The sequence below is a fragment of the Hippocampus guttulatus genome, chromosome 5 (assembly GCF_054856545.1).
Source record: "Hippocampus guttulatus isolate MCC_2025c chromosome 5, RoL_Hgut_1.0, whole genome shotgun sequence".
In the NCBI taxonomy this organism is placed as follows: Eukaryota; Metazoa; Chordata; class Actinopteri; order Syngnathiformes; family Syngnathidae; genus Hippocampus; species Hippocampus guttulatus.
Window position 1 is genome coordinate 12894054 of NC_141265.1, and position 26473 is coordinate 12920526.

Below are 26473 nucleotides of genomic sequence, written 5' to 3' on the forward strand. Positions count from 1 at the left end.
AACAGGAACCGAAACATGACTGAAACAAACCTGATTGCCACAAACAAACATGACAGTAGCCAAGAGCAAACAATGACCCGACAATGAGTGGTCGGGCTGGGAGTCCTTTTAGAGGACTAATTACCTAATGACCAACAGGTGTGCAGCTGCAGGGGGCGCCCTACAGCGCCACCTGTTGGTCCCAAACCGAATCATGACAGTACCCCTCCCTCAATGTACTGTCATGATTCGGTTTGGGACCAACAGGTGGCACTGTAGGGCTCCCCCTGCAGCTGCACACCTGTTGGTCATTAGGTAATTAGTCCTCTAAAAGGACTCCCAGCCCGGCCACTCATTGTCGGGTCATTGTTGCTTTTTGCTGCTGTCATGTTTGTTTGTGGCTGTTGGTATGCTACGGTTATGTTTGTTTCAGTCATGTTTTGGTCATGTTTTTGTTATTGAGAGTTTTTGGTTTCTGCCATGGTTTTTTGTTTGTTACTTTGGATTTGTTTTGTTTTCATGACTTTGTTTTGGATTTAGTTTTTTGTGTTTTATCAATACACTTCTTCAAGTTCACCCTGCTCCTTCCTCCTGCCTGCTTTTTGGGGTCCACCGCCACCTCGCAAACGTGACACAGCTGGCCACTATAAGCATAACAATACAGAATATCCAGCATATGTATTGTGGTTTACAATAATACTTAACTACATTTATAATTTCATATGCATATGAGTCTCTTTGTCGTGAAAATGTCTACAGTCTCTTCTTTTACTTTTGTCCATATTACAGTTACAGCGGTCAGGACAATTAAATGTTTCCGTTGAAGTGAGTTAATTATGCATGGCAGGATTAGGAGAGTCGCAGACTGTTTTTTTTTTTTTCCCTCGACTGTCCAGTTAGTTCAGTTGTTGGTTTGTCGCTCAGAATGAGGTGGGCCTTAGTTTATTATCGAGTAAAAATCTTGAAATAATTATTTAATGAGCTACGTGGATTAAAAAACATTTCAAATTAAAATTGATTTACAGTTTCATGAACAATTTATGAAAACAGGCTAAATGAATACAACAAAATTACAGGATTCTTAATAACGTAAAAGCTTGGTCGGATAGGTTAAAAAATGGAGGTGGCCCATCAGCCATACGTTGCCCACCCCTGCTTTGTTATTGTTATTCTACTGTGACACTGGATGACGCTACAATACTTTTGTGACAATCACTGTACACTTCATCAGGTGGACCTCAACATGCAGTTAAAAAGGGCAGATTCCCATAATCTGGATGGCTGAGAACAGCTCTGAGTCTGAAGTGAGTTGTACCTTTGAGGTTACATTGGTGTAGGATTATTGGTTAAAAGAACTGTCTTGCAATCAATCCAAGCAATATCCCGCATTTCACCAAAAGTCAACTGGGATAAGGTCCAGCTCACCCGCGACCCTAATGAAGCCAAGTGCTGATTGTTGAGGACGAAAAAAAATGAGCAAGACACCCTCCGCAAACATTGTCATAATCACAGTGTACATCTTTGATCTGCGGTCTAACATAAACAACTTCCAAAGCTGTGGAATCGTTTGAGGATCTGCTGTTCCCCTTCGAAGTGTGCACAAAGATATGTTTTGTCCTGGTTTCTACACGGTGGCACCAAGTGGACGTTAAACTAGGAAAGATCTCTGGAGAAACTGTTGCTCCCTTGCAGCCACGTCCATTCCCTCAGCATCTGGTACACAAAACATGGAGTGAGATCAATCATGTTTCATTTAATTTGGGGAAAAGGCAACATGTCAATGAGTCTAACTCAGTTAGTTTTAATAAATTTTTAGAGCAGTGTTTTTTTGGTTTTTATCAGTTTTCCTTTTTTTAAATGCTCTGTTATGTTTAGTTTTTTTTGTTTGCTTTAGTATTATTATTTTTTCAATACATGGAGTAGTATGTTCAGTGCAATTAAAAAAAGGTCACCAAGTGCTGTGCAGTAAATTAAACTGCAATTCTTAAATGACTGACCTTTCTTCTTCATACGGACATACAACAATACCAAAATAAATACATTTGAAATAAACTCTGAAAGCTCATTTATTAGATTAACTGACAAGATGAAAAGTAAGGTTATTTTCCCCATTAATTATTATTAGTTTGAATTTGTTTCAGAAGCATAAGATGTGGTTTCACTTTGTTTCATTTGTAGGAAAGCATTTTCGTTTCTCTTACATTGTTAGTGAAAATGTTTTTTTCTCCACCATTTTATTTATGTACTGTATATATTTTTTAGTTTTTGTTGACCTAGCCTCCTACCTCCATGCTGCTCTCCGACTCCTGAATGGTGTCATGCAGCAAACTTTGCAGTCGACTCTCAAAGGTCCTGCTCTCCTCTACCAGAGACTCATCCCTAGCAAAAAAAAAAAAGGAAATATTGGCTGTGATTGTTGAATAAGAATTACAAACGTATGGGAGAAAAGAAACTCCCAGTGATGAGCGTATGTCTCATAATTGTATTAGTAACCATTATCCAGATTATCCAGTCAGGATTTGAGTTTCCAGCAAAGCTGTTTGCAGTGGCAACATGCAAGGTGAGCAACTGAAAGAGACACATCTATGACATCTCTCAAACACACAATGCAAAAAAAATAAAATAAATAAATTGGAATTCGATAACTTAAAGTTGGTGATGTCGCTAACGTATTAGTAACATTTTACTCAAAAATAGCCATTTTCGGTAAATAGTGAACTAAAGCGTTACTATTTCTAATAGTCTGATTAAAGTTATTATTCAAAGATTGAATGCACTAATTTATGACTAAACAAAACTGGCAAAATGTATAATAGAATGTTCATCTTCAGGGAAGACGGAAGAGCAATCATTCATGGTCAACTCCACCTCGACATGTCTCTTTTCCAGGGAAAGAACAGCCACTAGGCTGCAGAAGTGTGTAACATGAGGCCCAAGTCACTGATCACAACACAAAATTCAGCCTTGGTCTGGTCCATGGCAAAGTTGCACAAAAATGAAAAAGGCAAAACGCACCCTTTGGACGAACCCAACAGGCACACAACAAACAACTCTACATTTTCGAACATAAAAGAAAAAAAGTGAATGGATTTCATCTTAAAACATGAAGCACTATAGGATGAGGTCATCTAACTTTTTCAAGGTAACTATGCCGATTAAGCTTCAAAACTGTCACCCAGTGAATCAAGTTTTTCTTGATGCTATTTGCAGTCCCATTGTCAAAATACAGTTTGGGTATTTCACCTGAGTAAATCCTTCTCTCTGGTCCAAAACATGGCCGTTGTCGGCAGGACTCGAACCTGGGCGGGAAGATCCCAATGGATTTCTAGTCCATCGCCTTAACCACTCGGCCATGACAACTTATCTGTCGGTGGGTAGCAGCTGACACTCTCTCAGGACTCTCAGGCCAGAAACTGCTGTTAACCTTCCTATGTGTTTCCAAGTACAATGCGTGTTCCCCGACTTGGGGGCGAATGTCTGCTCTGAGAGTTTGGGGTTTTAATCAGTGGGCGAAGTAGCAGGCCTGCTGGTGTGTGGAAGAGATTCGGTTTCGAGAAACCAGCCAACGATGGAGTAAATTACACAACTCCATTGTCTATTTTGTGCTGACAAATAGTGCAAAGCCTAAGCCAGTTTGTCAAACCCCCATGGAGGTTCGATCAGGCCAGCAGGATCATTTAAAAGTGAAAAAAAATGCATAAAAGAAACGGAATGAATATTTTGAATAAGGTGCAGTTCGTGGAGTATCCGCTAGGGGCACATTGTTTTGATCAGAGAAGAAGACAACAGCAGCCTTAGTCTGTCACTGAGACAGACCCAATACAGCAGACGCTATCAAGGACGTGTGAATACTTTATTCTTTACACATTTAATAGCGCTCTCGGTGTAGGCAGGGATTAAATTGAGATTTTATATGCACGTGTGTAAATGCTTTAAAAATTCCTTTCTTTATAAATCTCGTTTAATCTTAAAGTGCATGACTATATTTTTCAATACCAATTACTTGTTCAAGTTTTGTGCCTTTGTACAATCAGTGGGATCAGTTGCAATGCATATATGTGAATGATAAAAATAAATTGCACATTTGTCCAAGGAAATCTAATGTGCTTCGGGAAATGTTTTCTAAAAGATACGTTCATTAAATTTCAACATTTTCCTAATGTTCTTGTGCTTCTTTAGACCAAAACAAAGGAAAGACATATTATTTTGGTTATTTATAGCAGAGTATGGTATCATTTTAATGGTCCGGCCCACTTGACATCTACCGAGGCCGTATGCGGCCCTCAATGTGAAATGAGTTTGACACCCCTGGCCTAAGCTGTCAAATACGGATGGCCTGGCATCTGTCCCAATGATACCTAAAATGAAATGGTGGGGAGTGACTTGGGACACTGCGCGTGGTCTGACGGATTTAAGATTGTATACCTCAACTTTCTGAACCCAAGTAATGAGTAAACTTATTTGAAATTAAGTGGGGACTTGACTTAGAGTAACTGTGTTGTACTTTGAAACCTGAAGGTTAAGACTTAAGCCTCAGTCAATACTTGATGATGTGACTGAGTCCCTCCTGTGGGCCATATTGCCCAGCACCTTGGGTGTACTCACAACTGATGTAAACTGTGTCGGGGGGTCATCAGAGGAGGTAATGAAGAAGGCGTCTGAGATCCATCGGGACTCCCGCTTACCGGGCTTCGAACCTTACTCTACAGGAAGTCATCGTAATTACTGAGTCAGTTCATTCAGACGGGGTCACCGGTGTATGAAATGATTCGATGAGCGAGTGTTTGCTCACACAGGCGACTTTGAGGAGATTCCACAGCTCCCTTTGGCGCTTCTCCTGCAGACCCATCAGGACTTGTTCGCTCTCAGCCATCTCCTGCACAACGCCTTCCACCTTCGGCAGCAGCTCCATGACGCGCTGACGACAAACACCCGTCTTACTGCGAGAATGAAATTAGCAAAGGGCGTGAGAATGGGCAGCAGGTGTGACGAGCATCCTCTTTCAGATACACAGAGCACAGGCGTGAAAATTATTGTCTTACATTGTAAGGCACAAAATTCTCCTACAAATATGTCACCTAAAAGAACATAAATGTGTTGTCGTGGCCGAGTGGTTAAGGCGATGGACTAGAAATCCATTGGGTTATACCCGCGCAGGTTCAAATCCTGCCGACAACGAGCATATAGTAATTTATTTTTCTGAAATTCTGTGCTTCTCTCCGAGAGAGTCATTATGTTTTATACCAAATCTCCGAACTGTATTCACTGTCGACAGGACTTCAACCTGGGATGGGAGAACCAACTGGATTTCTCGTCCATCATCTTCATCACGGGGCCACGCCAACATATGTGCTGCAAAATAGCTGTCATTGTCTCAGAACTCAAGCTTTCAAAATTCAGTATTCACCTACAAAAATGTAATCTAGAATAAGTCAAATGTGTTGTCGTGGCCGAGTGGTTAAGGCGATGGACTAGAAATCCATTGGGGCCTTCCCGCGCAGGTTCAAATCCTGCCGACAACGAGCATCTCTTGGAAAGACATTTTCGCAAATTCTATGATTCTCTTTGAGAAAGTCACCATGTTTTGTATCAAAACTCCGAACTGAATTCACTGTTGACAGGACTTAACCTGGGACGGGAAACCCAAGTGGATTTCTCATTCATCATCTTCATCGTGGGGCCACGCCAACATAGTTAGTTAGTTAGTTAGTTCCGCCCGCTCCTATTTGGAACATTGGGCGACGAGCCTCCTCCATTTGTTCCGGTCACTGGCGACCTTTCTTGCTCCATGCCAGCTGACACCCATCTCACTGAGGTCTTCTTTGGCAGTCTGTCTCCACGTCTTCTTTGGCCTACCTCTCTTCCTCTTTCCACCCTCTGGCATCCAGTCCATGGCCACACTTGCCGGTCTCTCTCTTGGCAGCCGGAGTACGTGGCCGATCATTTTCCTTCTCCTTTCAGAGACAATGTCTGACAGTTCAGCCACTCCTGCCCTCTTCATCACCTCCTCGTTGGTGATGTGGTCTCTCCATGAGATCCTCAGGATGGATCTCAGGCAACGCCGATGAAAGACATCTAACTTGTTGGTAATGTTGGCTGTCTTCATCCATGTCTCACAGGCGTAAATCGCTGTTGGGATAACCACTGACATATAGAGGCGTAGCTTGGTGGTCGTAGTGATGGCTTTCGATGACCAGATGTTGCGGAGGCGTTGGAACACTCCCGCAGCTTTACCAAGTCTACTGTTGACGTCTTTCTCCACACCACCTGTATTTGAGATGTTACTCCCAAGATATGTGAAGCTGTCAATGTACTCTATGTCATGTTGGTGTAGAGTGAGTGGTTGAAGGTGTTGGTGCTGTCCGACGGCCATGGCCTTGGTCTTTTCCTGGCTAATTCGTAAACCGACCTTAACTCCGTGCTCATGCAGATTGTTGGTCAACTCCTGGAGTGCGGGCTGGGTGTGACTTAACAGGGCCAAATCATCTGCAAATTCCAGGTCAGCTAGTCTGCTCCCTCCCCACTTGATACCAACTTCCTCCCCTGTGATGGACTTCCTCATCACAAAGTCAATTATGATGATGAAGAGTAGGGGTGACAGAATGCAACCCTGTCTTACACCAGTGACAATGTCAAAATCATCAGTTGTGCCACTGTTGGTTTTGACACAACAGGTTGAGTTGTGGTACAATGACCTGAAGATGTTGATGTACTTGAGGGGTACACCATACAGCTGGACGATCTGCCACAGTGACTCCCGGTGGATGCTGTCGAAGGCTTTCTTGAAACGCCAACATATGTGCTGCAAAATAGCTGCCATTGGCTCTGGACTCGGGGCCCGGGGTCAACAGCGTTTGACCCTCAAAATTAAGTATTCTCTGAGAAAAATGTCACCTACAAGAAAGCAAGCGTGTTGTCGTGGCCGAGTGGTTAAGGCGATGGACTAGAAATCCATTGGGGTCTTCCCGCGCAGGTTCAAATCCTGCCGACAACGAGCATCTCTTGGAAAGACATTTTCGCAAATTCTATGATTCTCTTTGAGAAAGTCAGCATGTTTTATACCAAAACGAACTGTATTTACTGTCGACAGGACTTCAACCTGGATAGGGAGACCCAACTGGATTTCTCATCCATCATCTTCATCACGGGGCCACGCCAACATATGTGATGCAAAATGGCTGCCATTGGCTCTGGACTCGGGCTTGGGGTCAACTGCGTTTGAAACTCAAAATTGAGTATTCTGCGACAAAATTGTCACCTATAATGACGCAAATGTGTTGTCGTGGCCGAGTGGTTAAGGCGATGGACTAGAAATCCATTGGGATCTTCCCGCGTAGGTTCAAATCCTGCCGACAACGAGCATATAGTAATTTGTTTTTCTGAAATTCTGTGCTTCTCTCCGAGAGAGTCATTATGTTTTATACCAAATCTCCAAACTGTATTCACTGTCGACAGGACTTCAACCTGGGATGGGAGAACCAACTGGATTTCTCGTCCATCATCTTCATCACGGGGCCACGCCAACATATGTGCTGCAAAATAGCTGTCATTGTCTCAGAACTCAAGCTTTCAAAATTCAGTATTCACCTACAAAAATGTCACCTACAAAAAAGCAAACGTGTTGTCGTGGCCGAGTGGTTAAGGCGATGGACTAGAAATCCATTGGGGTCTTCCCCACGTAGGTTCAAATCCTGCCGACGACGAGCACCATAGTGGTGCAAAATTTTCTGTAATTCTGTGCTTCTCTTTGAGAGAGTCACCGTGTTTTCTGTCAAATCTCCGAACTGAATTCACTGTCGACAGGACTTCCACCTGGGCCGGCTGACCCAGTTGGAGTTCTCGTCCATCATCTTTATCACGGGGCCACGCCAACATTTTTGCTACAAAATAGCTGCCATTGTCTCAGGACTCTGGCTCAACGCGAACCAGGTTTGACGCTCAAAATTAAGTATTCTCCTACAAAAAGGAGACATATGAGAACATAAATGTGTTGTTGTGGCCGAGTGGTTAAGGCGATGGACTCGAAATCCATTGGGTTATACCCGCGCAGGTTCGAATCCTGCCAATAACGTCTATTTTTTTGAGAAGAACCTCCAAAGGTACACATGAGACTACAGTTTGCATGTTTTTAACACAGCTACGGTCACCAAAATTCATCGTCACCTGACCTTTGAAACATGCGAAAAAGCCTCATTCAAGAGGCTCAGGAACTACAGTATGTCCACGTTTGGACTTCCTGAATGGAGCGGTCCGCGCGTCGCCTGCAGCCTTTTGTTCGTGTTGAGCGTGAGGGAATGTGTGTCAATGTACACATCAAACTATCACAGAACAAACGAGTTGCGCGCCCTCGGTCGCACTACTGAAACTGAAATGTAAGTGGGAATAGTCTGGTGTCCTATTTTTAGATTAAGGTGGAGTGTAAATGAAGGAATGACTGTAAAAATATAAATGTGTGCGTGGTGCGTGCGCTCAGAGGGTGAGAGAAGTGCGCAATAGCTCACTCGCGCAGCTTTGAGGGAACATTGCATACAGTATGAATACAATGAAGGAAACCAGTAAACATTGTCAACAAAGCAATGAAGTACAGCAAATGCTGTGCAGAAAATAACATTCCACTCTAAATTGCCCAACTCCCTGTGATAAACTCACACCCCCTGACCCCCCCCCCCCCCCCCATTTCGACGTTTTAGGAACTGCTTGTGTTTTGGTAGTGGATCGACAGTTCCATCAGTACCTGAGGTGTGTGTAGAAGTCTCGTAGCTTCCTCTCATAGAACTGCATCGCCTGAACCACCAGACGCAAGATTTCCTGACCATCCCCAGAGCAACGCTGCTCTGGGTTGCCAGATAGGAAGCAGAAAAAGTTTATTTTCATGGAGAGAAAAAAGTGCTCCGAAGAGAAAAAAAAGTTTTGAAAAATCCAAACCTTTGGGTTTCTCTCTCAGCTTGCGCACCATTTCCATGGCTTTCCCTTCACTAAAAGGGAAGCGGGTTTAAAAAACAGTTGTTAGTACAGTTAATTGTTCCGATCAAGCAGTTGTTTGAATGTGACTCACAGTGTATCCAGAGCCTCTCCACTCCTCCATGGCTGACGCTGAACATCCAGAATGTCTTGTTGCAGGTGCATCATCTCCTCCTCAAGTTCACTCACTTTGGGCTGTACACACCCCCAAAGCACGGGTGACTTTGAAAGTAGTTACACGAACGCGCATGCACACAGACAGACACAAAAACATCCTTTTGTACCTGACCACAGCTGCCGGCAGTCTGCTCCATTTCCCTCCACACTCCCAGCAGTTTCTCTGAAGCTAAAGAATGAAATTGATTCCACATTTCAATTTTTCTATGAATCTTGGAAGAAAACAATAGAGACTACAATGTGCCAAAAAAAAGAGAGATGGCAGACAGCCTCAATGTATCTTCTTTTTCCCCCCATTTTTGTTTAGTTTGTGTTTCTTCTCATTTTTTTAACTTATGGGGCAAGGGAGATTTGGGCGTGTGGGTGCAGGGCCGCAAAGTCTGCCCCGCCCCCCCCAAAAAAATCACCTTTCATATTTGCCAAAACTCTAAATATGACCTGACAATAGTACATGAGGAAAATGACCAGTAAAAAAATGATCAACCCCCTTTGGTGTGCCTCTATTTTAACTTGCAAGGAAACACTCGATTGTGTGAATTGTATAGTATTTATTTGCTATTTGGAGAAAAATTCGGATTATTGTACTGTTGTTGCTCCATCTAGTAGGAATGTTATGCCCCAAGGCGTCGAGGCTTCAAAAGACATTTTTGACATGTGATCCAATGTTTTAAATAGCAAAAACTCAAAAGGAAAACAAAACAAGAGTCATTTAACTGATACAGATTTAACACAGTACCGATCCCAGTGGCGGTCTGCTCCTGATATTTGTCCATGTCTATGTGAAGGCTGGTAGTGAAGAAGTCCAGCTTGGCCATGAGTCTCTGATGCATGGACACCATCTCGTTCTTTTGCTTGGACAGGGATGAATTGTGTCTCAGCAAGCTCATTCTGGAAGAAAAATATCGAGAGTGTTAAACAGAGTTGACACATTTGCGTACGTGTTATTTCCTACATGGCTGCTTTCTGTCCCTGCTGCAGTCGCTGCCAGTCCTCCTTCAGGGAGCGGATGGTGTGCCACGCCTGGCCACAAGTTCGCCTCAGAGGGCTGTAAGGCAAAACGTGTTTTGGGTCCTTTTCTGGTCAGGAAAAAAAAAAAAAGGACATGATTATTTTTCCATACCGATGGTAAAAGCTGATTTAGCTGATATTACACAAAAAAGTGGTAAGGTAATATAAGTCATGGTAGTATGACGTATGTTGTTGTGGCCGAGTGGTTAAGGCGATGGACTCGAAATCCATTGGGTTATACCCGCGCAGGTTCGAATCCTGCCAATAACGTCTATCTTTTGTGTGCCCTGTGATTGGCTGGCAACCAGTTCAAGGTGTCCCCCTTCTACTGCCCGAAGACAGCTGGGATAGGCTCCAGCACCCCCTGCAACCCTTGTGAGGATATGCGGATCAGAAAATGGATGAATGGATGGATAGTATGATGTGCACAATGTTTGCATTTGCATTGTTTACATGATTTTAAGTCATACTTAACTTTTAAGTACATTTGAATTCATGTTTTAAGATTTTTTTATTTTTAAACATTTATTGTGCTATTATCTGTATTGAACTTTGATGTGTTGCATATTGTAATTGGAATTAGTACAGTATTTTTTCCCCCATATTTTAAACTGTCCGCCTTGTTCTTGATGAAAACGTATTGTATTTTAATGTTGGTCATTATGATGACACTTTCAGGCGGTACTAGGTTTAAAATGTTTGAGAACCACTATTCTATGGCAAACAGTAAGAACAAAACATTATTCCATTCTAAAATGATGAGAAGAAAGATTGTGAGGACTCACGGACAAAACAGATGTTTTCAGGGAGAGAGCGTGGAGTCAATGGTGGTTCGTAACTACACGATGAGCGATCAAACAGGAAAATGAGAGGGAAGTCTGTCCGCCGGCCATCTATTTCCTGCACATATGAGACATGATGCATCATCACACAGTGTCATTGACAATTATACCGTGAGAGCATGCTGTTTTATGAGATGTTCTCGTTACGGTGTAATCGATGGCGCACTGCGTGGCCAACCCGTGAGGCTCCAAGGCTAAACCGGCCTCAAGCAGCAACTCCTGCTTGGCTGCGGGGATGCTTGTGTCCTCTTCGATTCTCTTCTGCAGCTCGGCCACCGTCTCCTCATCTGCGACCGCATACCTCAGGATCTTGGCCGTGGTCATGTTCAAAACCTGAACCATCTGAGAGGCGTAGACCACAAATGGAAACGAAACAATGAATGAGAGGGTCTCAAAATATTCGATACCAAGCGCTAACCCAAAAATTACTGGGCTCTCCAAGAAGAACCAGATATGGAATTTTTATTCGCCACTAAAATGTATGTTCAATATTATTGGTAGCCACTATAACATTATGCGGGCGGCCCGGTGGTCCAGTGGTTAGCACGTCGGCCTTTCAGTGCAGAGGTGGTTCGATTCCGGCTCTAGTTGATCTATCAAAAGCTGTCGGGAGAGAACTCATACCCACACCAATAAAAACATAACAATATTGATGGAAGTGATAGATAATTCATGTGATTGAGTCTCACTTTGAGCTGCAGAATAAGTTCCAGCTGGGAAAAGCAGGTACTGGGCGTGGCGTCCGGCTCTTTCCCCCTTTCTTGCGGAGACCACTTGAGCATCAGCCGCAGCCACCTCTCCAGCTTCTCCGCTAAAAGACTGTCACATACACGCCACAAGAAAAGTGAAACAGGCACGACTAGTACAGGGGTCACAGATGTTCGGCTCCATGAATGCTTTGTTTTGTCGACACGCTACAATACGGACCTTTAAACTACGGTTATAGTAGGTTGTTTAAAATTGTGTATGGGCCCTATTTTGGTAGACTGGCGCCCGTGCGCGCGGCGTAAAAACTGGTGCAATTTCATTTTCATGATAGCACAAGTTCAGTCTCGCATGTTTGAGGCCGTTTTGCCCTTGTCAGGGCGTGCTGGCGCATGAGGCAGCCTCGCCCCCGACGCACCTTATAATTTGGTAACAGAAAGTACGCTTCGGTTAAAAACGGGTGCATCTTCATTTTCATGCCAGGGCAAGAGTCTACTTGAGTCTAGCTTGTGAATTTGGGGGTTCCGCTAGGCTTCACTGGCCATTACTTCCGTGCCTCTTGAAATTTGGTGAGAAAAAGAACTCAATTTTAGAAGGCAGTGTATTTTGCAGAGCAAGCAGAATCACGTGATTTTGGTTGTGGTTTGGTGGACTGAATTTGACTAGAAGTCAATTCACTGAACGAATTCTAATCACTAAATGAATTCTAATCATTATTTTCTCTTTTCCTTGGAGCTACTTGATGCCCGGGGACCTCATGTTGGTTTCCACTGCTCTAGTATGTCCGAGTGGCATTTGTATAGTGACGTAGCTCACCAGTTAAGGTTGTTGGGTTGAGGAAGCTGTTTGGAGAAGCGGACTACCCCGGAAAGGTCCTCGTAAACGACAATGTCACTGTCTTGTTTCAGTCGCAGTTTATTGTGCCTAGAAAAGCCAGAAGAAAATCACTTTCTTAGATGTTGGGAATCACGAGGGACTGAATGGCTTTCTTTGTTCTTTACAGCCATGAGGAAGAAAATACTGTAACGTTCTTTTTCAAAGTACAACATTTCAAAACATTATTTATGTGAGGGTATGTTAGTAATTTAAGGTGGAATAAAGCACAGATTGTGAAACAATGGGTGGGTATTTTTCCTTTTTGCAATCCAAACATGCCCTCAGGTTTACTATATTTCATTCAGCATAACAGTGAAGGACAAGAGGCATTGATGTTGGCACAACACACATATCCTGCAATTCTTCATGTTGGAGACTTTGGTTTATTTTTGTGTTTCTAGTATGTTCAGTCACGTAACTGGTGCAAAGGTTGAGCAAACTCTGGATGAATTGTCTCGTCATGACATGTTGAGCATTAAGTGACTGCAAGGTGAAAAAACCCCCAATAAATTAATTAATAACAGAAGCTCATCAGTCAAAAAGGAAAGTTAAGACTACCAGGGAACAGGTTGCCAGGTTGGCAAAAAAGGCCGAAATCCTGTAATGCACTCAAACACCAACGTCCCAAAGCTCCAGTAGTCCACCGCGACCGTGTACTTCTTCCTCTCAATCAGCTCGGGAGCCTGAAAGATAAAAATCATGGAGGAGGTCAGTAGTACAAAACCATAATGCCATACACTGTGTCTGACTGACCAAGTACTGCAGCGTTCCCACAAAGGAGGTGCAAAGGCTGCTCTGGTCCAACTCCTTCGCATAGCCGAGGTCAATGATCTTGTGGATCAACTTAAACAGAGAAGAATAAAACAATGGTTTCAGTTTTAAACTAATATCAATAATTACAACCACGTGTATGAGAATACTGTGTGGGTTTGGTTGCTTTACATTTTTTCAATAGTTTTGTTTTGGTTGTCTCTTCCTGTCATGTCTATTCTACTTCCTGTCTCTGGCCCATGAGCTTCACCTGTGTCCAATTGTCCTCATTTCCCTTTTAATATCCTGGCCTGGCTTTTGTGGATTCCTCATGTTTGATCATTCAAATGGTAATCATGGAATTGTTTGTCCTATCCGGGTTGCCTTCTCGTGAATGAGAACAAGGGGATTTGGATTATTGAACTGGATGACAATCAAAATTCAAAATGTATTGCCTCCACCTTTGTGCCACGGTTGGTCCTGGAACTTGACTACAATCTATAGCAGTAGACAGAAATTCCATTTCAGTTGGAAAGATTGTGAATACCATTCATTTGTTGCAGAGGTGGATTGTGAAACATGCAAAAAAAAAAAAAATCTAGACATGTAAAGTTAAGACAAGCACTTGTTTATTGGACATAAGATTTTTGGGAAACATTTCCTTCATTCTTCTTTTTTTTGGAAAATCTTGTCATATAAAACGGATTTATAAGCTGCCAAGAACATTCTAAAGCAGGGGTGTCAAACCCATTTTCGTCATGGGCCACATTTTAGTTACCATTTCCGTTTGAGGGCCATTATGATAGAAATCACAAGTCAAGAATAACGGTTTATTGAACTATTGTTTAAGTTACTGTAATAGGATGTTTGGCAACGAGAAAATGTTTACAGTATCTCTTATTTATTACATATGAGAATTTGAAATGTTGGTACATATTTTAGCAAGCCTTATGGAAGTTGCCATGTTTGATTTGATTTCGCAGGCCACATAAAATGGTGTGGCGGGCCAGATCTGGCCCCTGGGCCTTGACTTTGACACCTGTGTTCTAAAGCAACAGGAGGTGCTAAAAGTCCTAACACTAATGCGATTTCAATTAGAATGGTGAATGGAGGTAAAGCACAATGTGAGTGAAAAAGTGACATGAACAAAAGATGATTTAAAAGAAAAAATCTTATAGGAATGATTATTACTTAACTTAGTAAGTACTCGAGAATGTCCCTTGATGTTGGAACTGTGTTAGATAACGCTCCACCGGATGGAAGATGGATCGTGAGCTTATAAAAAAGAGATCTCGACCTTAAAAGCCTAAAGATAAATTACAGGATTTGGTTTTCCGTCATAAAGTCAAACTAAGGCTTGTAGTGGAAAAATTGGCAAAACAAAAGGCCAAAGATGGCAAAAGGCGAAAATCTGACCTCATCCTTCTGGTTTGGGCGTATGTGACATGGGCGAGGGGGATGTTTGAACTCACTCGCTTCTCTCCCTGCTGCAGTACAATGTTTTCAGGTTTCAGATCTCGGTGGATGATCCGCTTCTTGTGGAGGTAGGTCAGAGCGGAGGCTAAGAGGAAGAAAAAGAAAAGCAAAATGGGACCAATTAGGCAAGATTCACCGCCAAATACAACTTTCAGCACAGGAATCTCCAGAGAATTAAGTTTCTATGAACTGGACTCATATTTTGATCAATCTAAGGTCTGTTTTGGGTTTCAGAAAAATTGGCTACAGAGTTCAGAGTTTCCAAAACTCTGTTTGCCATGTCACCATGTAAGCAAAAACAACTTTTTTTTTTACTTTCCTCATTTTAATGACTCTAGGGGTGTTCACACGGCACACATTTGCTCCGGCGCTGCGCCGATGTATTTTGTTGCGATATATTTTGCACCGCAGCAAATTGTGTGGAGCGTTCACACGTACAAAGCCGCTGAGCGTGTCTGCACCGGCACAGCGTCGGTGCAGCCCCACTTGCGTTCACACGGCAGTTTCTGCAGCGGAGCAAAACGACAGAAAACAAATGAGCTGTTGTGTTGGTTCTTTTTAAAACGTATACACAACTCAAGCGACTACTGGACAGGCACGTCCTTCTCCTTCTCGGTCTCCGTGCCTTCTGCTCAGGAGTGACCGCCCCCGAAAACGTAAATCAACGATGACTTCAATGACACTCAGAAAAGCAAATACGTAATGCGCCAAACAGAAAATCAAGAGAGGAAATAACAAAATAAATTATATGGGGGGGGGGGGTTGTGGACACACAACAAAGGAACAAACTACACAAACAACTCCGAGACAGTCCAGTCTCCTACAAAAGGAAAGATGTTACCAGCCAAGTCTTGTGTCGTTATTAAACAAACACATGACGGAAGTCCGACAGAGCGCGAAAGCAACGCATTCTCGCCGTACGTAAACTCTTCACAAGCATTTGCTCTGGAGCAAATTTAACCCAGTTGCGTTCACACGTGCAAATTTACATCGGTGCTGCTTCGCTAACAAGCATTTGCTCTGGAGCAAATTTTTAAACCACCTCCCCGAGGTGGATCAAATTTCGTCCGGTGTAAGCTGATTTGTGAGCTAATTTGCACGTGTGAACGCTCTACTGGGGCAGCCCCGGCGTAGCACCGGACCAAATCTTGCCGTGTGAACACCCCTAATATCTGCCCAAACCCATAAAAACAGGTGTATTGTGGTTCTGTTTGTGGCCAACAGGTGGCACCGTAGGGCTCCACCTTGCAGCTGCACACCTGTTAGTTATTGTGTCATTAGTGCCTGTTTAAAAGGACAGCATGACCACTTGATGTCGGGTCATTGTTTGTCTGTCATTGTTTCTGTTACTGTTAGTTTTCGGCTTCAGCCATGGTTTTTGTTTGTTACTTTGGATTCTTTTTGTTTTCATGACTTTGTTTGGTTTGGATTTAGTTTCCTCAGGATTTTGTGAATACAATTTGTCAAGTTCACCCTGCTCCTCCCTCTTGACTGATTTTTGGGGTCCTCCACCACCACCACCACCGCAACGTGACAAGGTGAGCCATGATGTTCGCAATGCGAGCCATAGGGCACTTTGTTGTCAATCTCAGCAGAGGGCAAATGGCAGCACCCTGACATTAATGAAAACAGATCCGCTTAATTCTTCTTCTTCACTCCCCAAACACAATGTCAATCAGAATACTCTTGGGGCACACAGATGATAAATATTTAGCCTTTAGTTTCCTTTTAAATGTTAATGTAGTGGAAATAAAAATTGACCCTTTCATGCACCCTGTAAACTGATAACACGATAAGCTGTCCACTGTAGTAACGGCTATCACTGAAAGGGTTAATTTGCTGAACCCCTTATGAGTACACATGAGCATAGCCTGCCTTTTTGTGAGTGTCAGTATATCCCAAGTGGAAGAAACTTCCTGTCAGGATGTTTTGCGTGTGACGACTCGGAATGGAGGCGTGGCCAGTGGTGAGCTAAAACAACCATCCATCTGGCACCAAAAAGTGTTTAGCGGGAAAAAAATTCCACGAAGCGTTTGCGTCAAAGAGTGAGTTTTTGTGGGTCCTGGATGATGACTGTTTAACCAATCATAGGATGTACGCATACTTTAATATGTGTGTGCATGTTACAGTGTGTGTGCCTCATGTAAAAAGTGTATACATTGGGAGAGCAGCGCCACTGAGTGCTCGTACGTTACGAAAGCAAGCGCCGTGGTCCGATGCTGACGCTTCTGCGTGTGTGTGAGCTGTCGCCATGGTGACTAAGCGCTGCGGTTTCGCGGCAGCGGTGACATCATGATACAGGCGAAATTACCCCGGTTGTCAAAGGACAGGAAGTCAATCATCGTGCCAGCTCACTCGGACATGAAATTAATCAAATAATAGCTACTTTCACCAAAGTCACAATGCTGGCGGTGATACTCACAAATGTCGCACAACAGAATCAAAACGGAGCCCTCACGCATTCCACAGCAGTTCTCAAAGAGGTTCAGATACTGCGGAGGGAAGAGAGACAAAACAAGAGTAATGACCACGTCATATGAATCTGCCCTTGTGATTTAGAGCATGTCCTCATTTCGTCGCCATTAGAGAATATTCCATCCATTAAGTGCTTTGCGTTCATGCACGGGCTCAGATTGTAACACACAAACCCAACGATGCTGTTGTTTTTGGTTTTGTGTAAAGAGGGAACAAACTGGTAACTCAGCAAAGGATTTATTTGACGTTTCGAACAAAAAAAGGGCAATCACTCAACGGTGGAAACCTGACAAAAAGGATGAGACTGACCCGACATCTGCCTACAACTTGCTTTTTGCTTTCACTGGCTTTGTGGTTCGTGACAGTTTGTATTTTGTTTTGTCTGGTGTTAATATTTTGCATGACCTAAGGGTGCATAACTCACTGATTTCAGCTTAAAAAACCCAAAAACAAAACATGCACACTCTTCGCTGCACCCAACAGCCTCAAAAACTCAAACGACTCTTTGAGGGGGGGAAAAAGTGGCACAGGTGAAGAAACGATGCTGCGTATCTCTTCATCCTTAGAATATCACTAAAAGGTGCCTTTGAGCTTTTCTATTTGACTTCATAATCGTTGTATTCAGGGGATGTTATGCTGTTAAAAATGCGTATTGGTCCAGCTCCGCCACTTAAAAAAAACAAAAAACAGCAAGCTGACACATATGTGAGCTTCCAGACTGGGTGGATATTTTTGACGTTATGTTATCATTCATTTAGCGCATGGTGACCCTTCACTTAGCAACATGAGTCAGTGAGCAAGCCGACTGTGTCGTTTCACTTTTTTTACGTTTTCTTATAAACTGATATTTCACGATGACAGAGTGGACATGGTGAGCTCGACAGCATCCATTTGACACCTTACGATGAGACCTCAGTTTCATTATTTGACAACATTTTCGCAATCACTGTCGAATGAGGACACCAAAGGTACTTTTGAAGTGAGATTGACCCATTTTTGCGTATTGCAGCAGTCGTATTTCTTTTTACCTTTCTCAGATCCCCTCCTTGACAGTATTCCATGGCCAGCAGCGGCACGTCGTTGGTAGCCACAAGTTTTTGCATCCCTTCGGGTACCTCCCTCGCTGCCACCACGTTGACATGATCCAACCTGGTCATAAAGTTTTTCTTTTAAATGGTTTGCTAAAAGAACAAGAACAAGAGTTGTACAGTACTATAAAATCAGTGCATCCCAAAATACTGTCCGGAAGCTCCAATTTAGCGATTCACCTCTATTTACCACAACAAATAATCACAAGAAACATTTCATATGGGGCATGTTTTGCCCCAGGCTTCTTTATTATGATATTAGAGACATGCAATAGATCAGAGGTCCCCAACCCCCGAGCCGCGGACCGGTACCGGTCCGTGGGCCATTTGGTACCGGGCCCCACAGAAAGAATACATAACTTGCATCCGTTTTATTCATTTCTGAATCTGAAAGATGTTTTATTTTGAAAAATTACCGGATCCTCTGTTACATTTGTCTATACGTCACTCTTGTTGCAGGTGAAGGTGCGCTTCTCAGTCACGTGATAGGTTACCGCTAAAATGAAACCCAGGAGCTAGCAAAATGAGTAAAAAAAAACAAACATCTACAACTTTCAAGAAAAAGAAGGCTAAAATAATAATTAATTTATAATTAATGGGAGATTCCCATGCACCAAGCCCAATCTGCCTATGTGTCGGTTCATGCACTTTGTATTTGTGGTCTTATTTTGAAGGCACGTGTAAACATTACCATAGCGACCAGAGAGTGTTGCAGCCAGATAGGACGTTCCTGGTGTCGTGATTCGTGTTTATTATTATTATGTTTCAAAAATACCACAGTTTTCATCGCAGTCATATCATCCATCCATCTATTTTCCGAACCGCTTGATCCTCACTAGGGTCGCGGGGGGTGCTGGAGCCTATCCCAGCCATCTCCGGGCAGTAGGCGGGGGACACCCTGAATCAGTTGCCAGCCAATCGCAGGGCACACAGAGACGAACAACCATCCACGCCCACACTCACACCTAGGGACAATTTAGAGCGTCCAATCAGCCTGACATGCATGTTTTTGGAATGTGGGAGGAAACCGGAGCACCCGGAGAAAACCCACGCAGGCCCGGGGAGAACATGCAAACTCCACACAGGGAGGCCGGAGCTGGAATCGAACCCGGTACCTCTGCACTGTGAAGCCGACGTGCTAACCATTGGACTACCGGGCCGCCCTGCAGTCATATCATATTTTGTTGTATTTATTTATGTATTTCAGGGACATTGTCAGGAAAATATGTCTGACATTAAACCGGTCCGTGAGGCAAAAAAGGTTGGGGACCCCTGCAATAGATCCCTTGTGAGTAATCACTTAGCAACAATGGTGAGGAAAACGCCCTTTTAACGGGAAGAAACCTTCAGCAGCAGCAGTTTCGGGTGGGGCTGCCCTCTGTCTCAAACAATACCGAACCCAAAAACTCATATGACTGATGAGTGAGGTGTCCCTACAAAGAGATCACTGACTCACAGTGAAGAAGAAAAAAATCATAGCTGCCCCAAGCATCGTTTATTGCATAGTAGGGGTTGTACAAACTAGTCGATCAATTGACTTTGTGATTTTAACCCTTTCAGGGACAGCGATTACTACAGTGGACAGTTTATCATGTTATCAGGTTACAGAGCGCATGAAGGCTTACAAACGTGGTGTCGATTAGTCGCTAATCCTGTGTTTTCAACTTGAGGAACAGTGAGAGCTGCTTGCATTTTGAAGGCCAGACTTTATTGACGACGGGATATTGTCGCCAATCATGCCCGAGCGTTGGCGAGCGGCCCAGAAGGGTTGCTGCCTGCCGTTCGTGAATAAAAGCTCGCATTGTGGAATATGCCTGGCTGTCCGTTTGAGCTCCTCGATACACAATATAGCACACACTCTCAAAGTGGAAGGCGTGCGAGGAATCACACCGCTGCACACGAAGAGGTCCGTGATTGTTTGACCACTGCAAATTCCCACTGTGCAGAAACTGCTGCTGTAGTTTCAAGGAGGTTTCCACTGAATTCCTGTCACAAAGACGCAATCAGTTTTTGCTGACTAATCAATCAACAGCAGGAGGTCCATCGCTTTAAGTGCTGTGCTGCTCAATGGATGGTCAGTAATGGATAAACTATTTTGGCATTTTTAACAACGGCACTCGGCCTGGCGCTCTTTTAACAAAGCAGAAGCAGAAAAGTCGAGATAACAAACTTCAGTGGATATGCTCCAGCCATAAAGTGTGGAATATTTAATCACAGCGGCATTAGCGGGGAGATGCTGCAATAATAAGACGAAGGCAGACATGTTCATTTGTCAAATGACTGAACCCTTTTCACAAACTTGAGTGTTGAAAAGATAAAGACCGTATGCTTTTGCGAGAGAAACCAGATGACCTCCTGTGGAAAATACATTCGAATTAAAAACACATTGAAGTGGAGGAAGACGCTCTCCAGGAGCAGGCACGTACAATCCTTATAAACATAGTGTATGTCAGAACTCGAGAATATCTCATCCCAAAACACCATTAAGGTCATGTTTTTACACAATATGTGCATGTAGGCATTTGTGGCGTGATTATATAATGGCTTGCCCTGACATTCTTTGTCACAACGTGGGTGTACGAGTCCAGAGCTTTGTGGTTGTCTGAGAACAACACACTTGTTGAAATGTTTTCATGCCCACATTTGAACTTAGTGACACACAACTACACACACACACGCACACACAATCACGTATGATGTCTTTAGTCTTGTAAAAGAAAATAAAAAGACACACCCACAACACGGACGCGGGGGGACGTGATGACACCAAAGTGGGGCACAATGAGTAGGTGGCACTTTATTGTGTCAGAAATAACCACTTCAAGTCCACAAATAACCACTCACCTCAAACCCAAACCTCTTATTGTTAAATGCCCCGCGCCATTCCGACTATTTTAGGCTAGTGGTTTTGTGTTGAGAAAACAGAAATGGGGGTGGAACTCGCAAATGTCAAACACATGTCATGGAATGTGTTGCGGTGAGTCACAACAACAAACTCAAGTGTTTTATTTGCTTTCTTGTTTTTTTTTTTTTTTTTTGCTCAAACACAGCTGAAGGCAAAAAAACAGAGGCATTGGTTGATCAAAAGAAAGAGGAAAATCCCTGATTTCCTCGCCAGGATTAAAACAAGTTTGTACAGCTAAACGAGACCTGCTAAAACGAACATCTTTTTCAAATAGGGAAGAGAAATTAACACGAAATGCTACACGTGGATAAAATTGTTGGTACTCTTCCAATAAAAGAAGAAAAAAAAATTCTGTAAGAACGTCCTTTGGACCGACAAGACAAAGTTTGCACTTTTTGGCAAGTCACATCAGCTCTGTGTTGGATGCTGTATGGTCAAGTGAGCAGTTCTTCAAAAACGAAGCTTGAAGCTGTGTAATCACGGTCCCTCCCATTTTAAGTTTACTGTCAAACTAAACTTAAAACAAAGAGGATTACACATTGGGGTTTTAAAAAAACTGTTCTCTAGATTCATGCTGACAACTAATAAATGGGCTAGCGAATTGCATGAACGCAATTTCTTGTGATTATTTGTTGTGGTAAATAGAGGTGAATCGCTAAATTGGAGCTTCCGGACAGTATTTTGGGATGCACTGATTTTATAGTACTGTATGACACTTTAAGCAAGAGATCATTATTTGATATGTTTGAACGGTACCGCAACACATAATATAACACCCACAGGCATATATATATACTTTATGCTCTGCAAAAAAAGAATTTCATTCTTTACATTCTATCCAATTGTTAGTTCTTATGAAGCACAACTGAGTGTGAATTAAAAAAAAGAAACGCAAAGATAGTTTTGATGGTTTTTTTTTTTTTGTTGTTTTTTGCTGAGTAACTGACCTTTTCATGATCTGGATCTCCAGACACCATCTCTCTTTGTTTCGCTCACTCAGCTCCTGGCGGCACTGTTTGATTGCAATCTGCTCTTCTGTATCCTGCCAACACATTGGAAATATGAAACGACCATCAAAGGGAAACTGCACAAGACGGTTGGAAAATTAAAGGCTAAGCGATGAAATTGATTTGAATAATGTATTATTAATAATAGAAGACGAAAGTAGGAATGATGACGATGTGATTTATTATTCATATGCGGTAAGACATCCGATTAATGTGATGGCCTGCAGAGAACCAATGACATAGCATATAGCATATCATCAGTTAAGGAAGTGATGAGCAACAAGAGTACAGATCTCATTCCCTGTTTCTCATGGCGTCATCATGGTCAAGGCCGCCCGTAACGTGAACTGCCTCCTCATAATAACACGCAGCATTGTCATCCATACGGGAAGAAGGAAGTTTAATCATCACTCACCGGTGCGCTCTTCAGGTACTCAATGTTCTGCTTCTGCCAGGCCTTTTTTTTTTTTTTAACATCCTGAAGTGCGGTGGCAAAACTGTAAGTGACCAGTTCTACCTCCTTCATCATGATTACGTGATATCGAACTGAGAGATTTATTTATAGGCTGTGGACATGTTACAAATGATGTTCTAAAAAAAATTAAGTCACTAGTTACATCAGCCCAAAACACATTTGGAGCTCTTCAACAACAATTATAACTTGCTGAAATCTGTAAAACCCAGTTTTTGTTTTTTGTTTTTTTGGGGGGTGGGGGGGTGTCGATAGTTTTCATCTTGAAAAAAAAGGGGTTTCATTGTTGAATGTTTTAAAAGTTAACCTTTTCGAAATTAACATTTTGATCCATCCATTTGTTGTCTATGCCACTTGGTGAAGTGCAGAGGGCGAAAAGTGCTCTCCAAGTACAGTACCACCCCTATGAGCAATATTATACTGGACTAGCGAAGTAGGTTGTTCATTAAAAACAAGACAAGTATTATTCGTAAAATTGTCAAAGCTTGGAGTAACTTAAGGTATCTGACCATATTTTGAAATGATGTGTCATTGAAAGTTGTCATTTCAAAACATTATTATTGGTTAGACATTTCCAATGCAACAAGTGGCACCGCAGTGCCAAATTTCTTTCCTATTTTGGAGCGGGTTATTCCTTGGTCTGTTTTTAAAATATTTATGGTACAAATCGTACAAACTGTTTAAAGTTAGAAACACTCTTATCGTGGAATGTGATCAACAAACCGTATACACTCCTGCGAGTGACTAACACAAACGAAGTTATACAGAACGGAAGAGGAAGGTCCATTAAGAGTGTGTGCTCATACTTCCATACACGATTTCCCAAAATGCTCTCATCCTATGACTAGGAGTGATGTCACTATACTGTTTTTGGTCACATTGGATTGAAATAAGAACGCTTCTTGGGTGTCTAAGTCTAACTATTAATTAAAAACAAAGGACTTTCCTTAACAGCTAAATACACATAAAAACCTTTCTTGTTTTTTTTTAATTTTTTTAATTGACTTTGCTTGTGAGAAAAAGGTCAAAGCTTCCTCGTAAGCAGGAAACCTGGAGCGACAGGACAATGCCAGGAAAGTGTCGCCTGAATGCAGATGACGCTTTTGACATCAAATACACTAACTAACTACCCACTACACACTTAGACTTGCCTTGTGTACAAATTATGCTCTAAAAATAAACTTGGCTCTCCAATTATAGCATAAAAATATGCTGAAAGTGTTTCACGTATTTTTGCTGACTACAACATCAAGCACATCTGTATAATGTAACAATGACAGCCCAAAAAAGGGCTCCATCCAAAATCGGCTATAGTAAAGATTGTATTGTGGAGTTTTTGGACACAGTAGTTATCAACGTAGCAATAGTTTCTTATTGTGGCTGTAGTGTGGAGTGGCTGCGATTGGCTGGCAACCAGTTCAGGGTGTACCCCATATACTTCCCAAAGACAGCTAGGGATAGGCTCCAGCAACACCCCCACGCAACCCTTGTGAGGATAAATGGATTAGAAAATGGATGGATGAATAGGTTTGTGGGAAAGACTGGAACTGCATTGTTTCATACTAAGAGCTGTTCCTAATATTGACAGTGTCAATAAGTCAAACTAGATGACATTTGAGGAATAATTGCGACGTTCAGGCGGGATGCACCAAACCCACTTTTTTCAGCGAGAGTACAAGTTGTTTCATTTGAGTAAGCGCCGATACCAAGTATTATTTGATAATGCTGTTTTGTCTTGCAATGGTGATTGAAAAAATGTGCTTCATTTCAATTTAGCTGTTGTTCAAAAAAAGTATTTTTTCTTTACATGCCATAAATTTCCCTCAAAAATAACGCTTGAACTTTTTTTTATTATTCCCTAATGTACGACCTCACCCATCTGTCCATTTAAAAAAAAACATGCAGCTTTTCAGCACAAAAGCCTACCCTGGTTGCTCAATTTATCTTGCTTTCTTTGAAAAGCTCCTAATGTTGCGGTCGCGCCGGTGTATCTTAAAGTACCAAAGACGTGTGACTGGAGATGCTGTAGCAATGCAAACCTTATTTTGCCATCTGGTGACATTCCCAAAGCCCCCCGTGCCCAAACACTCCTTCAGGTCCCAGGGCCCACAGCTCTGTGGCTGATGAAGGGGGACACGGTTCATGGCCTTTACCAGGGCTCCTGCAATCAGCCACACCTACAAAAAAAAAAAAAAAAAAACACGCATTTGTATTGAGGCTGCTGAAAAATGCATACTTTTCGAATTAATCGTTTGAGATTGCTTTGGCAACAATAACACGAGAACATCCACAGTTGCGAAGAAATCTCATTGCACACATTTTCCCATGTGTTCTGGACATTATGTTATCGTCCAATAAAACCAAGGTTAAACTTTTTGGCTAGAACTCCAAAAGAAATGTGTGATGCAAAACAACATTGCTCAACACCCTAAGAACACCATATCAACAGTCAAGCATGTTCATGGCAGCATCATTCTTTGGAAGTGTTTAACTACATACCGTTCAGTCAATACACCCCCCCCCCCCCACACACACACATGTGTGAGATATATACTGTATATATAAAATTAACAACTTCATTTGCTGTCAATATGAGGCCCTATAAATGGGGATAGGTATGTACTAGTGACACCCATTTAAAACTAATTTCAAAGTGAACCGTTCATTCTGAACACAGCCACAATCTCACTTATAAGAGGGTGTGCACACTTGTGCAATTACATTATCTGGGTTGTTTATTTTCAACCTTCTTCTTGAATAGACTTAAAGATATTTCATTTGAGTGGTAGAGGTTATAGGTGACATTACTGGTTGAAAAAGGTTTTGAAATGATCTGGTTCTTTTTTTCCACATCACAAAATCCTCGCATTTGATCGGGGATAGACATTGTATATCCACTGGATTGAGAAGAGTAATATCAATTACAATCCCACTGTCAAACTTGCTGACAAATCCTAATCATATCTAATTTGCAATGACAACAACTCTGCAAACCAGCTCCTCACAGTGGCTACACATTAAACCAGACATCATAATAGGAATTAATAATTTACGAATCAGTAAATATCTATGTCGTTTTTTTTATCCCACAACATACAATACATATAAATGAGAAGCATGATGCCGAAGAAAGTATTCATTTAATGTTTGTTTATCATCAGCGCTTTAGTTTACAGCGGTACCCATGTGTTCGTAGACCTGTGGATATTACATTGTCCTTTTAATGGGCTAATTCTGTGAACCAAACGATTACAGCCACGCCGATAAATATATTGTTACACAGACAATTGTATTCAAATGTCAGCATAAGTAACTTTTGAAAAGTGTTTTTTAGAGATCTTGATGTTATTATAGTGTAGGGGTGTGATGAATTGGCCGGGGAGTGTGTAGCTGGACAGTGAATAAGTTACAGCGACAGAAATGACACAAAGTGCACGTGAATGAACTTTGCATGCACCTTCTATTAGTTTATGCACTGATAAAGAGAACGTATCAACATGTAATTTGCGCAGAAAAGCGACGCGCCTGTGTTATAACTGTGTTACAATAGAATCTATCACTAAACTTCCCTAACGAGCACACGAGTCAAAGTTATGGACGATGGCACACGACACCTACCTGTTATCTGATAGTTGTGCGTCCCAACTCAGTAAATGTCCACAATTTTTGTGAGACTTAGATTACTAAAAAAATCTCCACTAAAAGTTTAACTTCCTGATTCGGCGATTTCCTGTAAACCTGCAGGCTCCGCC

The 26473-nt window shown here is 42.3% G+C and overlaps 1 protein-coding gene and 7 non-coding genes across 8 annotated transcripts; 7 read left to right on the top strand and 1 right to left on the bottom strand.

Annotated features, from left to right (window-relative positions):
• Positions 1-865: 865 nt before the first annotated feature.
• Positions 866-26473, bottom strand: ikbkb (inhibitor of nuclear factor kappa B kinase subunit beta). The gene is made up of 22 exons (XM_086111477.1): positions 26340-26473; positions 24761-24898; positions 22190-22284; positions 18278-18398; positions 17197-17266; positions 14771-14859; positions 13302-13391; positions 13107-13231; positions 12489-12596; positions 11657-11786; positions 11115-11309; positions 10911-11025; positions 10070-10193; positions 9854-10005; positions 9225-9286; positions 9035-9135; positions 8905-8954; positions 8714-8813; positions 4772-4919; positions 4585-4682; positions 2265-2358; positions 866-1692 (listed from the first exon to the last, which is right to left on the bottom strand). The coding sequence occupies exons 2-22, from the start codon at positions 24863-24865 to the stop codon at positions 1633-1635; spliced, it is 2232 nt and encodes a 743-aa protein (XP_085967603.1). The 5' UTR covers positions 24866-24898; positions 26340-26473; the 3' UTR covers positions 866-1632.
• trnas-aga (transfer RNA serine (anticodon AGA)) lies at positions 5076-5157 on the top strand. The gene has a single exon. It is a non-coding gene; the product is annotated as a tRNA-Ser (tRNA).
• trnas-aga (transfer RNA serine (anticodon AGA)) lies at positions 5420-5501 on the top strand. Its single transcript has one exon. It is a non-coding gene; the product is annotated as a tRNA-Ser (tRNA).
• trnas-aga (transfer RNA serine (anticodon AGA)) lies at positions 6892-6973 on the top strand. The gene has a single exon. It is a non-coding gene; the product is annotated as a tRNA-Ser (tRNA).
• Positions 7256-7337, top strand: trnas-aga (transfer RNA serine (anticodon AGA)). Its single transcript has one exon. It is a non-coding gene; the product is annotated as a tRNA-Ser (tRNA).
• trnas-aga (transfer RNA serine (anticodon AGA)) lies at positions 7600-7682 on the top strand. Its single transcript has one exon. It is a non-coding gene; the product is annotated as a tRNA-Ser (tRNA).
• trnas-cga (transfer RNA serine (anticodon CGA)) lies at positions 7969-8050 on the top strand. The gene has a single exon. It is a non-coding gene; the product is annotated as a tRNA-Ser (tRNA).
• trnas-cga (transfer RNA serine (anticodon CGA)) lies at positions 10314-10395 on the top strand. Its single transcript has one exon. It is a non-coding gene; the product is annotated as a tRNA-Ser (tRNA).

What these genes read in the sequence shown, in the direction of transcription:
- ikbkb (XM_086111477.1), bottom strand. Translation starts at nt 24,865, where the DNA reads ATGAACCGTGTCCCCCTTCATCAGCCACAGAGCTGTGGGCCCTGGGAC. An exon ending in AACTTATTCTGCAGCTCAAA is followed by an intron (nt 11,310 to 11,656) that starts GTGAGACTCAAT and finishes TACGCCTCTCAG; the next exon opens with ATGGTTCAGGTTTTGAACAT. An exon ending in GGAGAGGCTCTGGATACACT is followed by an intron (nt 8,955 to 9,034) that starts GTGAGTCACATT and finishes CTTCCCTTTTAG; the next exon opens with TGAAGGGAAAGCCATGGAAA.